This window comes from Canis aureus, chromosome 26, assembly GCF_053574225.1.
Source record: "Canis aureus isolate CA01 chromosome 26, VMU_Caureus_v.1.0, whole genome shotgun sequence".
Classification (NCBI taxonomy): domain Eukaryota; kingdom Metazoa; phylum Chordata; class Mammalia; order Carnivora; family Canidae; genus Canis; species Canis aureus.
Window position 1 is genome coordinate 20,656,958 of NC_135636.1, and position 12,429 is coordinate 20,669,386.

Sequence of the window (12,429 nt, forward strand, 5' to 3'; positions counted from 1 at the left end):
CCCCACCTCCCTCCGAAATGAGTAGCTTCAGACGAAAGAATGCAAACACGAGGCAATCATCATGCATGTTGTACAAATGCACCATCCTCTCTTACAGGTTGGACTATAGAATAAAATGCCAGAGCTCTGATATTTATTGTCTGAAAGAGGTTTAACATTTGGAGAAATGTGTTCCAACACATACCTTTGGAAAGAAAAGCAAGCTGATCCAACAGAGAATAGGTGGTGGGCAGAAAACATGATGGGCACAATTTTGCTGTGTGTTGGGGCAAAGTTAGAAAACTGGGTCCTTCTGCATAAAGAGCTCCCAGATGAGGTAACAGTTAAATACAAATCAATTTCCAACTCTTCATGAGAGCCACTAGACATCAATTTTAAATATACATGACCACAATATTAATAATAAAGAAATCTTATGTTTTATTTTAATACTTTGGCCAGACCAACCCCTTTGAAGGGATCACTAGTTTAGGAAAGAGGAACAACAAACCATCATTCACTTTCCTGCAGGTTTATCATTTTCCTCATTATTTCTATTGGTCCTGCTTTATTTTTTTCTGAAAATTAAGGGGTAGGGGAGTGTTTCTATATTAGATCAGCAATGTCTGGTTCTTATCCAAATATTCCACCTAATAAGGACGTAAGTTCTCATGGATTGGACAACCACTCTGCAACATTCCTGAGAATTGAATAATATAATAATCTTGAAAGTCAGCAGAGTGGATTATCCACTTTTTTTTCTGGACTTGAACTTGTGACCTTAACAGTAGCACTGCAAAAAAGCAAATGTGCTAAGCACTTTGCCAGAGTAACCTTCCATGTAGACTTTTCATCTTAAATACACACAACTGAAAACAACTACAATTTTTGGAAAATTATGTACAAACCCAATAGTTCTTTTGATTACATATAAATACAAATTAGCTATCTTTCCTAAAAAGTGGTTATAATAAGTAAATAAATACAAAATAAATCTGACCATTATACTTCATGTGCTGGGGTTGAACCCATATAAAATGTACAACTAAATACATTTTAAAATCTTTAAGGAATAATTCTCTGATTAAAATATTTGTTTTCCCAACTTTTTTTGTAGATATAAATATATTTTCAAAATAACTGTGTTTTTCTTTTTTTTCTCCATTCCATTCCATAAATAAAGTCTTCATTGGGAAATATTAAAGTGTCAACTTGGTTTTTTTTTTTTTGCTTTTTTCTAATATATATATTTATATATTAGAAATATATATATATACACACACACATATATATATATATATATTTCATTTTGCTGTGCTAACGACACCCACAACCCTCCACAACCATGTCCTGATAGTTCTTTAATACAACCTTTTCGTTTTCATCAAGGTACAGCATGGAGATAGCACTGAGTTCTGTTGGTACACAGCACGCCTTGGGGATCTTAGAATTAACCGAGTTGACCAACGTCTGAACAATGGCGTGGTTAGTGGAGTTCAGGTGATCTGCCAGGGGAAAGGGGCATTCCCCATGGCAATAAAAGGCGTGGTACCCCGGGGGAGCTACGATCCAGTCATTCCACCCCACGTCACTGAAGTCCACGTACAAAGGGTGTCTCTTACAGCTGGACTTAAGGCGTTTGCGCTGTTTGTGTTTTGCTTGACGCTTTTCTCTTTTGTGGAGGGGGTGTCCTTTCCCATCGTGGCCAAACGTTACTAGCAGTGGCCTGATTTGTGACCAGCTGTGCTCGTCTTGGTGCAAAGACCTGCTAATCCTGACGTGTCTCTTGGAGACACCTTGATTCTCCTCCAAGTGGGTCACTTCCACCACAAATCCGTGGTTGGCAAGCCCCTGTGCCGTCCACCTCATCACAGCAGGGGTGACATCAAAGCTCTCCCACCTGCTTGCGTTCTGATTCACCAACCTGGTGTCCAAAAGTCTGGTCACGGGGAACTTCAAGTTGGCTGCTGCAGGTTTTATAATTTCATAAATATTAATTCGGTGATGGAAATTGCTATCGTTTTCCAAAGGTTCCTGCATCTGTTCCCGAAAAACCTGAAGTTCTGCTGAGGTGATAAACTCGTCAGTGGGGATAGAAGTTAAATTAAAGAAGAATCTCCGGGTTGTTTTCCCACTCATTTCTGGCAGTTCTTCCAAAGATTCTAATTTGACAAAAAAAAAAAGAAAGAAAGAAAATTAAAAAAAAGTCATTCAGTAAAGTAATAATGACAATCTGAAGACATAGGAGAATTTGTAAACCTCATTTCAGTATCTGATTTAACCTATGTAAAAGTTTGCAACCAGAAAACAAAAACTTCTGCTCTGGATACAAAGGAAGCCTCCCTTTTCTGTACATTTATGTCAACATGCACACCATGAAGCAAAACTTCACAATTCATTGTTAGAGCTTTTCTTTTTTTCATCGTTACATTCTTAATCCAATACATGAATACTGCTTCCAGGTGGCTATAATAATGGGGGAAACAGTGAAGCATTTCTTTGGAATTCACAGACTTTAGGACAAAAAAAAAAAAAAAAGAAAAAAAAAAGAAGCACTATAGTTAGTAAAGGTCTAATGAGTGAGGATTTGAGGAAATTATTGCATTTCTTAAAAAGAAAAAGGCTTTAATGTCAATCCCTTAAACAGTATTCTATAACATTACTCTGCAATTTAGATGATTTACAAATCTCGATATACAGATTTCAGTTTCCTAATTAAAGAGTCTGAAACTCAACATCAACGATGACATTTTGCAATGCACACCCTACTATTTTACTCCAAGTCCAGAGACAAAGGCATTTACAGGGATCGACTTCTTTGGAAGCGTAAGGGTGGTACTAAAGCATCGTAGTAATTAAGGCCAGACAATTTTAAGAGAAGGAACTTCTCAACTGTTGTCTGTTCTCTCACCTCTTTATGACCTCAAAAACCAAATCCCGTTTTAGGTACTATTGAAAGGAAAAAAAAAAAAAAAGACTCTCTTCTGTTTTTAATTCCTTTGTCCTTATAAAAGATAAACCATATTAAATACATACACCTACCAAGACATAAAACCAAAAAAATTATGAAAGTTTATAAAAATACCATTATGAGATTCATGACCTAAGGGATAATCCCATCCTATTACAGAATAAACATTCTAGTCTAGTATCATCATTTCAGAATAGCCATTCAAGTGGACTATGCATAAAAGCTCTGATTTAAGACTCCTGAATTTAAATTTTAAGGAGTACTGTTTTCCAAGCAAACAATAAAATATAACAGCACCTTGAATGCTTTAGTCTGCAAATCATCAAAGGTACGTATTATCATTAAATTGGCTATAAATAGCAATAGAATTTGAGACACTTGGATTTATTTTCATTGAGTTTTACCAACATCCTGTTCCTTTCATTGTCAAAAAACTTAACCTGCTTCATTCTGGATCCAACCTATGTGCTTTATATTATCTGACAAAAAAAAAAAAAAAATATATATATATATATATATATGCTCATGGAATTTACATTTTTTTTTTTGAGAAGATCGTATGGTTCTTGTTTCTTCTCTTGTTGATGTGGGAATTTACATTTGAATGTGAAAAGCATCCTTTGAAACCTTGACTCTCAAAGGTCATGAGCTTCTAGCATTGCCTCAACCTGGGAGCCTGCTATAAGTGCTGAATCTCAGGTCCCACCCCATGCCCACTGAATCAGAATCTGCATTTGAAGATTTAAGGTGTCTTAGATGTTTTGTGTGAAGATTGAAATTTAAGAAGCATCACATTGAAGCATTACTCCATAATTTGGTGTAAACCAAATATGAAATTTTGGTAAACTGTCACTCCGGAACTTGGCACTTCCACTTAGCTTGCCCTGATGAGTGGTGCTTTGAAGATGAAGTTTTCCACAAGTAGAACCTTTGAGTGAATGATCTGAAGTGATTCGCCTTTGCTAAGAGATCTACATTCTCTGAACAACCTATAGCTGCTTGATTTAGGGGAAATACAACCATAAAAGTAATCAAGACAGTTTCCATTTATGATAATGATAGCGTCAAACAGATTTTGTTAGCACGCAGAAGAACATTAGTGTTGGCCAAGGAATAAGAGCTGAGTCCATGGGGGCAGGGGCAGGGTGCAGCCAGGGACTCAGAACAGAAAGATCTAACAAAGGTCATCTATCTACTTGGGAAGTGGAGACTATCAGGCCAAGAAGTAAACCCTCCGTGGTCCCTTTATGCCTGCTAATCTACACCTGTTGGGAATATCTTTTGGGAACTACTCACACTCTAAACCTCATTCTAAGCTAATAGTACTTCAGGCACTATTTTTATATTTTATTTTTTGTTTAATTTAATTTCACTTAAATTCAATTAATAACATATACTATATTATCAGTTTTAGAGGTAGAGGTCAGTGATTCATCAGTTGCATAAAACACCCAGTGCTCATTCTATCTTGTGCCCTCCTTAATGCCCATCACCTAGTTACCCATCCCCACACCCCGCTCCCCCTTCCAGCAACCTTCAGTTTGTTTCCTATGCTTAAGAGTCTCTTATGGTTTGTCTCCCTCTCTGATTTGGTCTTATTTTATTTTAAAAAATAACCCTCCAACTAATCGGAGCAGGGCTTTCCTCAGTAGCTCCAACAAGTAGCAAGGATAGTATTTAGCTACTTCTCTTTTTTCCTCCCCCTAATTCAGGGGCCCTGTTTCCACTGAAGGCATTCTTTTCACAGAGAAGCCAACACATACCAAAGAAAGAAGGAGTGTCATAAAAATCAGTAGCATCCCCCAGATGTAATGACATAAAGCTAGATCTGGCTTGAACTACTGATTTCTTAGTATACCTAAGAACATGCTCTTTTCTTTTAAAGAGTGTTGAGGACACGCAAATGATCCAGGGCATTTGTTGACTGCCTGTAGTAATAAGGTGCCCAGAGAAATCACAATTGCAACAAAAACTTCAGATCCTAAATCCATAAATGAAAAAGAAAGAAGTTATGAACACATACAGACACGAGCACACCCAGACACAAGGACACACACACACGCACACACAGCAAGAGGATGATAATGAACATTCAGCAAGACCAGCTTGAAAGACAGGTAAAATGGATAAAGATGGGTATAAAAGAGGCATGGAATAGAATAACCCTCCAGAAGATAAATGTAAGCCTGAAGTGAGTCATATAAAATTGCCGTTTGACTAGATTTGACATGTTAAAAAAACAACAATTTCATGCACTTCAAAATCTCACTGGAAGTTAAGTGGCAGGAAGGAGAATCACTTAGTAACTTTAGCAAAGGGAAGACACTCGCTATTAAACAATAAGTAACTTGAAGGCCTTTCTCTGACTTCCCAGCTGCACTAAGAACCTCTCTTTGTCCTTAATACAAATGATTCTGGTGATGCCCCTGTGGACTTACGTCAGAGAATAAGTCAGAACACTCCAAACCCAGGAAAAAATGGCTCAAGTTTGGGGCACCTACCACCACTTCCTCTGATCTGCAAGGAATGACTTTCTTCTTAAGGGTGGAAAAATCAAAACCTATTTGAAGTAAAATAAAGGGGGGGAAAAAAAGCTGCAAATCACCGCACCACACCTGGGGATTCTGAAAATATACAGCATTCGCCTAAGTTGGCAATGTATGCTTTTTCAGAGGTTTACATAGTTATTAGTTCTCTGTAAATAACCGTGTTGAATAAGCTGAACTTGTCAAGGGATTTGGGTATTCCAGCCTATTTTAGACCTGGGTTCCTGAACCTCTAAGTTCTTATCCAAATAGAGAGCGAGCTATGGCTGTAGAAATGTGGGGAAGTAAAGAAAAATAAGACATTAGTGACATCTGACCTCTTGTCCAAAGAGAAGTTCTGACTTAATCATCTACCCCCTATCAATTATTCATCTACATCAAAATAATACAGAATATGAGGCTGAATTCCCTCAGCCCTCCTGTGTTCACTCTGGCCTCTTCTTCCCCAGACAAGTGTGTGAATGGGACAGAAGAAGAGAAAGAAGGCACCATGGTAATGCCTCTGGTGTGCTGAAGGCTTCTTGGTGCCACGTCTGGCATGAAGATCTCTATATGAATCATCTCACAACGAATCGATTAGAGAGGGACTCTTATTATCTCCATTTTGGAAATGAAATAGTTAGGGCTCAGAGAGGTTATGTGGCTTTCCTAAGGTCACCGGGCTAGTAAATGAAGACCAGAGCTGTGAACTTTACTGAAGTTTCCAAGTTTCTGACCATTAGGCACCACTACCTATCTGAGGGGAGGAGTCAAAAACTCAAGCAAATGTCAAAACCACTAGGGGCACGTTTATGCTTACTATAATAACCACAGGGTGAGTTCTTTTCCAACCAAAGACATAGAAAGACTGTATCACCCAAGTATGGTGGGGAGATGTAACTAAACATTAGGAGAATACAGCGGTAGGGCCCACTGGGACATGCAGATCTTGTCTGGAACTACTGTTAGTCTGCAGCTACCTTTTTGTCCTCAAGGATGGTGAATTTTAGCAAAAAAATGTGAATTATTGTTATGTTTTTAGAATTCTGCAACCCTCTTTGAACCAAAAGTGTCCATTAAGACAATAACCACAGAGCACCTGGGTGGCTCAGTGGTCGAGTGCCTGCCTTCGGCTTAGGTCATGATTCCAGGGTCCTGGGATTGAGTCCCACTGGACCTCCCAACTCCATTTCAGGGAGCCTGCTTCTCCCTCTGCCTGTGTCTCTGCCTCTCTCTCTCTCTCTGTCTCTCATGAATAAATAAAGTCTTTTAAAAAATAAATAAATACATAAGACAACTACCACTACCGAGCAGATGCCGTAGCCAACCAGTAAAACTGGATGTCACTGCCCTGAAATGAATGGAAAGTGCCTGAGAATAAGAAACAATATTTTCTAGAATATAAAATAATGGCTAGAGAATTAATATTACCAGGGAGAAAAAATATAAAATTAAAAGGTTACAAGGAAACGGTTTTTTATTTTTTTAAATAAAAAACAACAAAAGGCAACTGAAGGAACAGTACTGTCATCCTCAAGAACCCTGATCTGGCTTCTGCCCACCCTTAACTCCAACACCTTTGGAACGATCATGTGCCCGTTTACTGTCCTTTTACTACTTAGTGAAATACACAAAGGGCAAGTCTCAAAGAAGACAAGATAGCTCAATGAGAAGGGATTAAGGAAGGAGACAGAGGAACGGCCAAAAGAGTAGAGAACAGATAATATTAGTCCAAGAACAATCGTTGAGCATCAGAGCCTCGACCCCCAAAGACTTCCAAAGAGAATGCCTGTTTTACTTGCTGGGACCCTTCTCAGTGACACTGAACGACCCGGGGATACTAGGGAAGCACATCAAGTAAATACTGCTTTGGGGGGGTGCCTGTGTCCAAATCCTTTGCTTACACTGGGCATTTGTGATACAAGTTCTCTCTCCCAGGGCATCAGTTGCTTCTTGAACTCTCCCATTATACGGATATTTTCGTGGTAATTACATTTGTGGGAAAAGGGTTATTTTCTATTCAAAGGCTTTAGTCAGGGAGGCAAATAATTCCATTGTTCATTAAAACGAAGACTGTGTCCTTCAGAGTCTGGAGAGCAAACAGATGGTCCTTCTATATTCTACTCTGACAGGAGAACATAAAGGCTTTTTGCAGGGCCGGTGAAGTCAACCAATTTCAAGGTGTTTTTCAGTACAGCAAAGCACAGAACACTCCTTCCAGGAGGAGGAGTGATTTTTCTTTCCTCAGTGGCAGCTGCGAAAGGTCTATGTGCGGCCAAAGAACTTTTTAATGACTGGAGGAAGAAAACTGTTGGAGTACTTGGGTTCTCCTAAGGGACAAGTACTGTCCAGAAGACTAGACAAAGTTTAATAGGAGAAATGACAACCGATCATTCTGTTTCAGATCACCTACCATGCGGTCCCATTATCTTCACACAGTGGTTGATTATCTGATAACCATGGTATCTCTGGTCTTGTAATTTCACCAAATCACCCAGATTCCACCCACAAATGAAACCAACAACAGGTAATTCTTGGAATCAGGCCCTTAGTTCTCTACCAAACACATGCCCATTAAGGCTGCAGGAGCCAAGTTCTGGTCTTAAGCTAGCTGCCTTAATCACATGATTTATTAAAAGATTTTTAGTGCCATGCATGGCACAAGGATCTTTATAAAAAGCAAATCCTGGGTTACACAAAAATGAAACGGTCTTCAAAATATGCATGATGTGGCCTAAGAATGATATGCTAGTCATAACAAGAACAGAAATGGATGTGATGAAATTTGAGGCAAAAATTACATGGCTTTTTCTATCATCTAACTGCACTGAGATCTGACGTTACTGTAAGTTGACTTTAAGCAGGTTGATAATTTCTCTACTGCTCTGCACATAACTTTCATACTTTTAAAGTTGTAAATTCTGACTTATAAACTCAAGCACGCTATTTAGGTTAAAATAACACACTCAAATAATTTGTAGCCTGTTTAGTTTTGATCAAGCCACTCCTAGAGGAAAGAGAAATACACAGACTCCACTGACGGGATCCTCATGCAGCTGAATGTTTTAGGTGTCAGACGACTTAAGTGTTCCTCCTTTAAGTTATGAGAGACACACAGTACCTTCCTAGCCTTTAAAATAATTAAGAGTGGTTCCAGGCTAAATTTCCAGGAAAGGTGGCTGAAATAGCTGCTCTTGCTACTTTTCTATCCAGAAAAATAATTCTTATCAGCATCAGCTGGGAATGATGAGCTGCATCTACTACAATCATTCCAAGATTATGTTGACAGAGCATATAGGAGTGAAAACATTTCTACATATGACAACAGACAACTTCTGCTTCTCAGCGAACGAATCCTGAAGGAGTAGAAGGATGCCTTCTGTGCTTTCTCATGGGAGCTCTACTGCAAAAAAAGCACCTCACTTGGAAATGTGCTGGAAAATGATGGATTACGATCAATGGGTTATCAATCCCGTGTCCCTTCACAGTGTACAACTGCTTTGATGAAGAAGTACCTTTGGTTACGCCACCTGCCTTTAGGACTTCTTCCCAACACTAAGTGCTGTTCTCACAAGTGTAGTCACCCTTCACACTGAGAGAAAATAGGTAGCTGTAACAGTTCTTATTTGTTTATGTTAGAGAATAGATTTCTGCCTGAAATTTACCACCTCGAAGCAAGGCAAGAAAATGGGAACTTTACTCCCGATTCCCCAATAATCTACAAGTGACTGCTCTGTGATACACAGCTTTGGAGATTTCTCTAGAACTTGATGAAACCCGTGCTCTATTTGGAATGCATTAAGCCAAAAGGGTATTTAAAAGTGTAGAAAAAGAACTAAAGTGGAACATAAAATTTTTGACTAATTGATCCAAGAACTTGGGTACAACAGATGTCAATAGCTTCTCTTGGACATTTCAAATCCACTAAATGCTGTTCTAATGAAACAAGCAGAAATAGCGTACCTTAGGAAAACCACATCCAGTATCATAAAAGAAAAAAAAAATCCACATTTCAATGCACATGGAGAAAAAAAAAAAAAAGAACCATCAGGCAGCTGCTGCAAAAGCTTTTATCTGAAGGCTTGCCTTGTCTCTAAGAGGGAGTTCATCTCAGATTTAAGCACAAAACAAGAAAGTCATTGTGGAAACAATAAGATTGATTGTGGGATTGATCTCTCACGGGGATTAGATAGGGATTCGAAATCTTCCAAACCAGGCCCAGATCAACTGTAAATTAGAAAGACTTTGGGGCCCCTGGCTTTGATTCTTCAATAGTATCTCTGAAAAGTCTGTCCTTGGCTGTGTCTAGCCTGAAACCCCAGCTGAAGCAGAAGAAACAGATTTACAGGGCAAAAGGGCTTCCAAACAGACATAAAGAGATCCCAATCTGCCCCCCTCCTTTTCATTCTTCCCCTATGAAATTCTTGCACATTTAGCTGACTAGGGGCATGCCTTTTGCCCTCATCTTCCCCATCACTTGATTTCTCTCCAGTTCCTGGAGGAGGAGTCGCTCTCCTGGCTGCAGGCCAGGAAAAGGGTGCAGATTGACCAAAGGGGAATCCCTGGCTCCCTCGCCACACAGGCAGCGCGGTAAAGCCAGGTTCGGTTCGGAAAGGTTCTTACAAAGGCAAGAACTGCCTTCCCAGGGATGCCAACAGTCGGCCCACAGTGGGGAGCTTCTGGAGGGGACTCTCCGCGCGCATCTCGGCCCCCACGCTCCGCTCCACGCCTCACCTTCGTGGTGGAAGCTGCGCACGGTGTTGGCCAGGCTGGCTGCCCTCTCCAGCCGGTGGTCCGGGGCCGGTGCGCCCGGCTGGCCCGAGTGCCGGCGGTACAGGTCCAGCATGTAGGGGGGCACCACGGCGTCCCTGCTGGGGGTGGGTCTCCGCTTCAGGCCGAACATGCTGAGCAGCCGCAACTCGAACTCGCTCAGGACTTCGTCCGAGGGCTGGGACGGGGAGCGGCCAGGAGATGCCGCGAACTTCCTCCGGCCCAGCTCCGTAATGAGACCGGCCGCGCCGCCCAGGAGGACCTGGGGAAGCAGCAACGCTAGAAGACAGCGGGTCCCGGCCACCATGGTCGACCTGCGGACAGGGCCGACGTGAGTCACCGAGTTCCCCGCCCAATCCTCTCCCCGCCCTCGCGTCCCGGGGCTCCCGCTCCGGCCGCGGCCTCCCCCTCCAGGGTGCCCACCTGGTGTGCAATACTCGCGGGGATACTTCAAAGGTCTTAAGCTCGAACGTTTGGGAGAATGGAAAGCCCCTAGTTCCTGAGCCTGAAGGCTCCCCCCCCTTCCAACTCACTCTCATCCATCCGGCACGATTTGCGCGCGCGCGCACACACACACACACACACACACACACCCCACCAGCGTCAAGACTGTCACCTTTCTTCTGTGACACTCGCGCTGACAGCCCGTGCAGGGAACCTGGGGAAACCACCGCTTGGTCTGACACCTCCCGGATCGCTAAACAAACCCAAACACATTGCCCAGCGCTGGCTTGCATATAAACACGCACGGATGGTGCATGTGACTTCCTTACAGGCACCGTATAGAACTTCCTGATACACACATACACTCACACTCTCTCTCCCTCCCGCCCTCCCGCCCTCCCTCTGACTTCCAGACCCAGTAAACTCAGGGCCACAACTTCCGAAGCCACTTGCAACTTGTGGCCCACGCCTTTAACCTCAGAGGTGTCAGGACAGGCCACCCCAGCCCCGAACCCCCCGCCCCATGCAGTCCAGACACACATACATATTCCTCCAGTTACATAAATAATACCTATTCGGTCACGTGTCACCAGAAGGTGGCATTTAAGTACTGCCCCCCTCGCATTCCTGGCAACAAACAGGGAGAACCCCAACTTCTAGTATTTTCCTAAATGGGACTTGGCTCTGAGTAGAGAGCAGGTCTCCCTGAGAAACTTGAAGAAGGGAGAGAAGATGGCCATGGCAGGGCGCAAAGGTTGGCGACTAACGGGTGAAATCCAGAGGCCACCCTCTAGATTGGGCTTCTTCGAGGTTTTTTTTTTTTTTTTTTTTTTTTTTTTTAATCATCTAAGTGTTAACAGCCCTAATAAAATACTGAGAAGAGAGAAGGGAGGAGGGGCGGAAGAGCGCGAGCCGGGAGGGCCAGGCTCGCCGGGGCGGTCGGGTGGGGGCATCGCCGCAGGGGCTCGGCAGCACGTGGACCCGGAGGGGGTCTGTTTACGTCCGCCCGGCCCGGCCCGGCCCCAGGAGCCGCTCGCCCTCGGCGGCCGCCCGCGCCCCGCGCCCCTACCCCCTACCCCGTACCCCGTACCCCCACCCCAGCCCGGGGCCCTCGTCCCCTACCTTTAGGAGACCGCCGACCGTCTAAGAAGCACGCGGGGGCACGTCCATTGAAAGAGCCTCCACATGGAAAAAGCTCTGGTCCAAGGACCTGGCGCAGGGACCCGGTTCCCTCGGGCCGCCGCCGCCGCCGCCGCCGCCGCCGCCTCCTCCCGCCGCCGGGCACCGCGGCCCCGGGTCTGGCCCCGCGGAGCAGTGGGGCGGCGCGGGCGCGGGGTCCGGGCGCGGGGTCCGGGCGGCGAGGCCGGCTCCGCAGGGGCCAAGGCACCGGCGCGAAGCGGGAGCGCAAGCTATTCTCCCTGCAAGTTCAACAAGTCTCCAGCCAAGTGCTGACACACAACAACAGCGAGCAGGGGGAGGAGGACGGGGCAGGCGAGGGAAGGGACAGGGCAGAAGCCGGTGCGTCGTCGTCCTCAGGCACCGGCGCCCGCGGGACGCGGGGCCCGGCGCGGGGGCCGAGGGTCGGGCGCTCCCTCCGCGCTAGCGCCGCCGCGGCCCGTGGCTCGGGGCGGCCATCCTGGGCGACGCCGGGTGCGGGGAAGGGCGCAGCGGCGGTCTCGGGGCCGGGCGGGGGGCGCCCCCGCATCACTCGGCCTCGCTCCGGCGCAGCCCCGCCGGCGC

General features: G+C 44.2%; 1 protein-coding gene across 3 annotated transcripts; it reads right to left on the reverse strand.

Annotated features, from left to right (window-relative positions):
• Positions 1–111: 111 nt before the first annotated feature.
• Positions 112–11,957, reverse strand: BMP2 (bone morphogenetic protein 2). Of its 3 annotated transcripts, none has more exons than XM_077872250.1 (3): positions 11,812–11,957; positions 10,210–10,559; positions 112–2,141 (listed from the first exon to the last, which is right to left on the reverse strand). In XM_077872250.1, exons 2-3 carry the CDS (start codon positions 10,550–10,552, stop codon positions 1,297–1,299), a joined length of 1,188 nt encoding a protein of 395 aa, XP_077728376.1. In that variant the 5' UTR covers positions 10,553–10,559; positions 11,812–11,957; the 3' UTR covers positions 112–1,296. The 3 variants fall into 3 exon arrangements, with proteins under 3 accessions (XP_077728376.1, XP_077728375.1, XP_077728374.1); XM_077872249.1 differs by lacking the exon at positions 11,812–11,957 and adding an exon at positions 10,862–11,034; XM_077872248.1 differs by lacking the exon at positions 11,812–11,957 and adding an exon at positions 10,669–10,807.
• Between the last annotated feature and the right edge of the window lie 472 nt (positions 11,958–12,429).

What these genes read in the sequence shown, in the direction of transcription:
- BMP2 (XM_077872248.1), bottom strand. Translation starts at nt 10,784, where the DNA reads ATGAGAGTGAGTTGGAAGGGGGGGGAGCCTTCAGGCTCAGGAACTAGG. An exon ending in CCGCGAGTATTGCACACCAG is followed by an intron (nt 10,560 to 10,668) that starts GTGGGCACCCTG and finishes CCCTGTCCGCAG; the next exon opens with GTCGACCATGGTGGCCGGGA. An exon ending in GCGCAGCTTCCACCACGAAG is followed by an intron (nt 2,142 to 10,209) that starts GTGAGGCGTGGA and finishes TTGTCAAATTAG; the next exon opens with AATCTTTGGAAGAACTGCCA.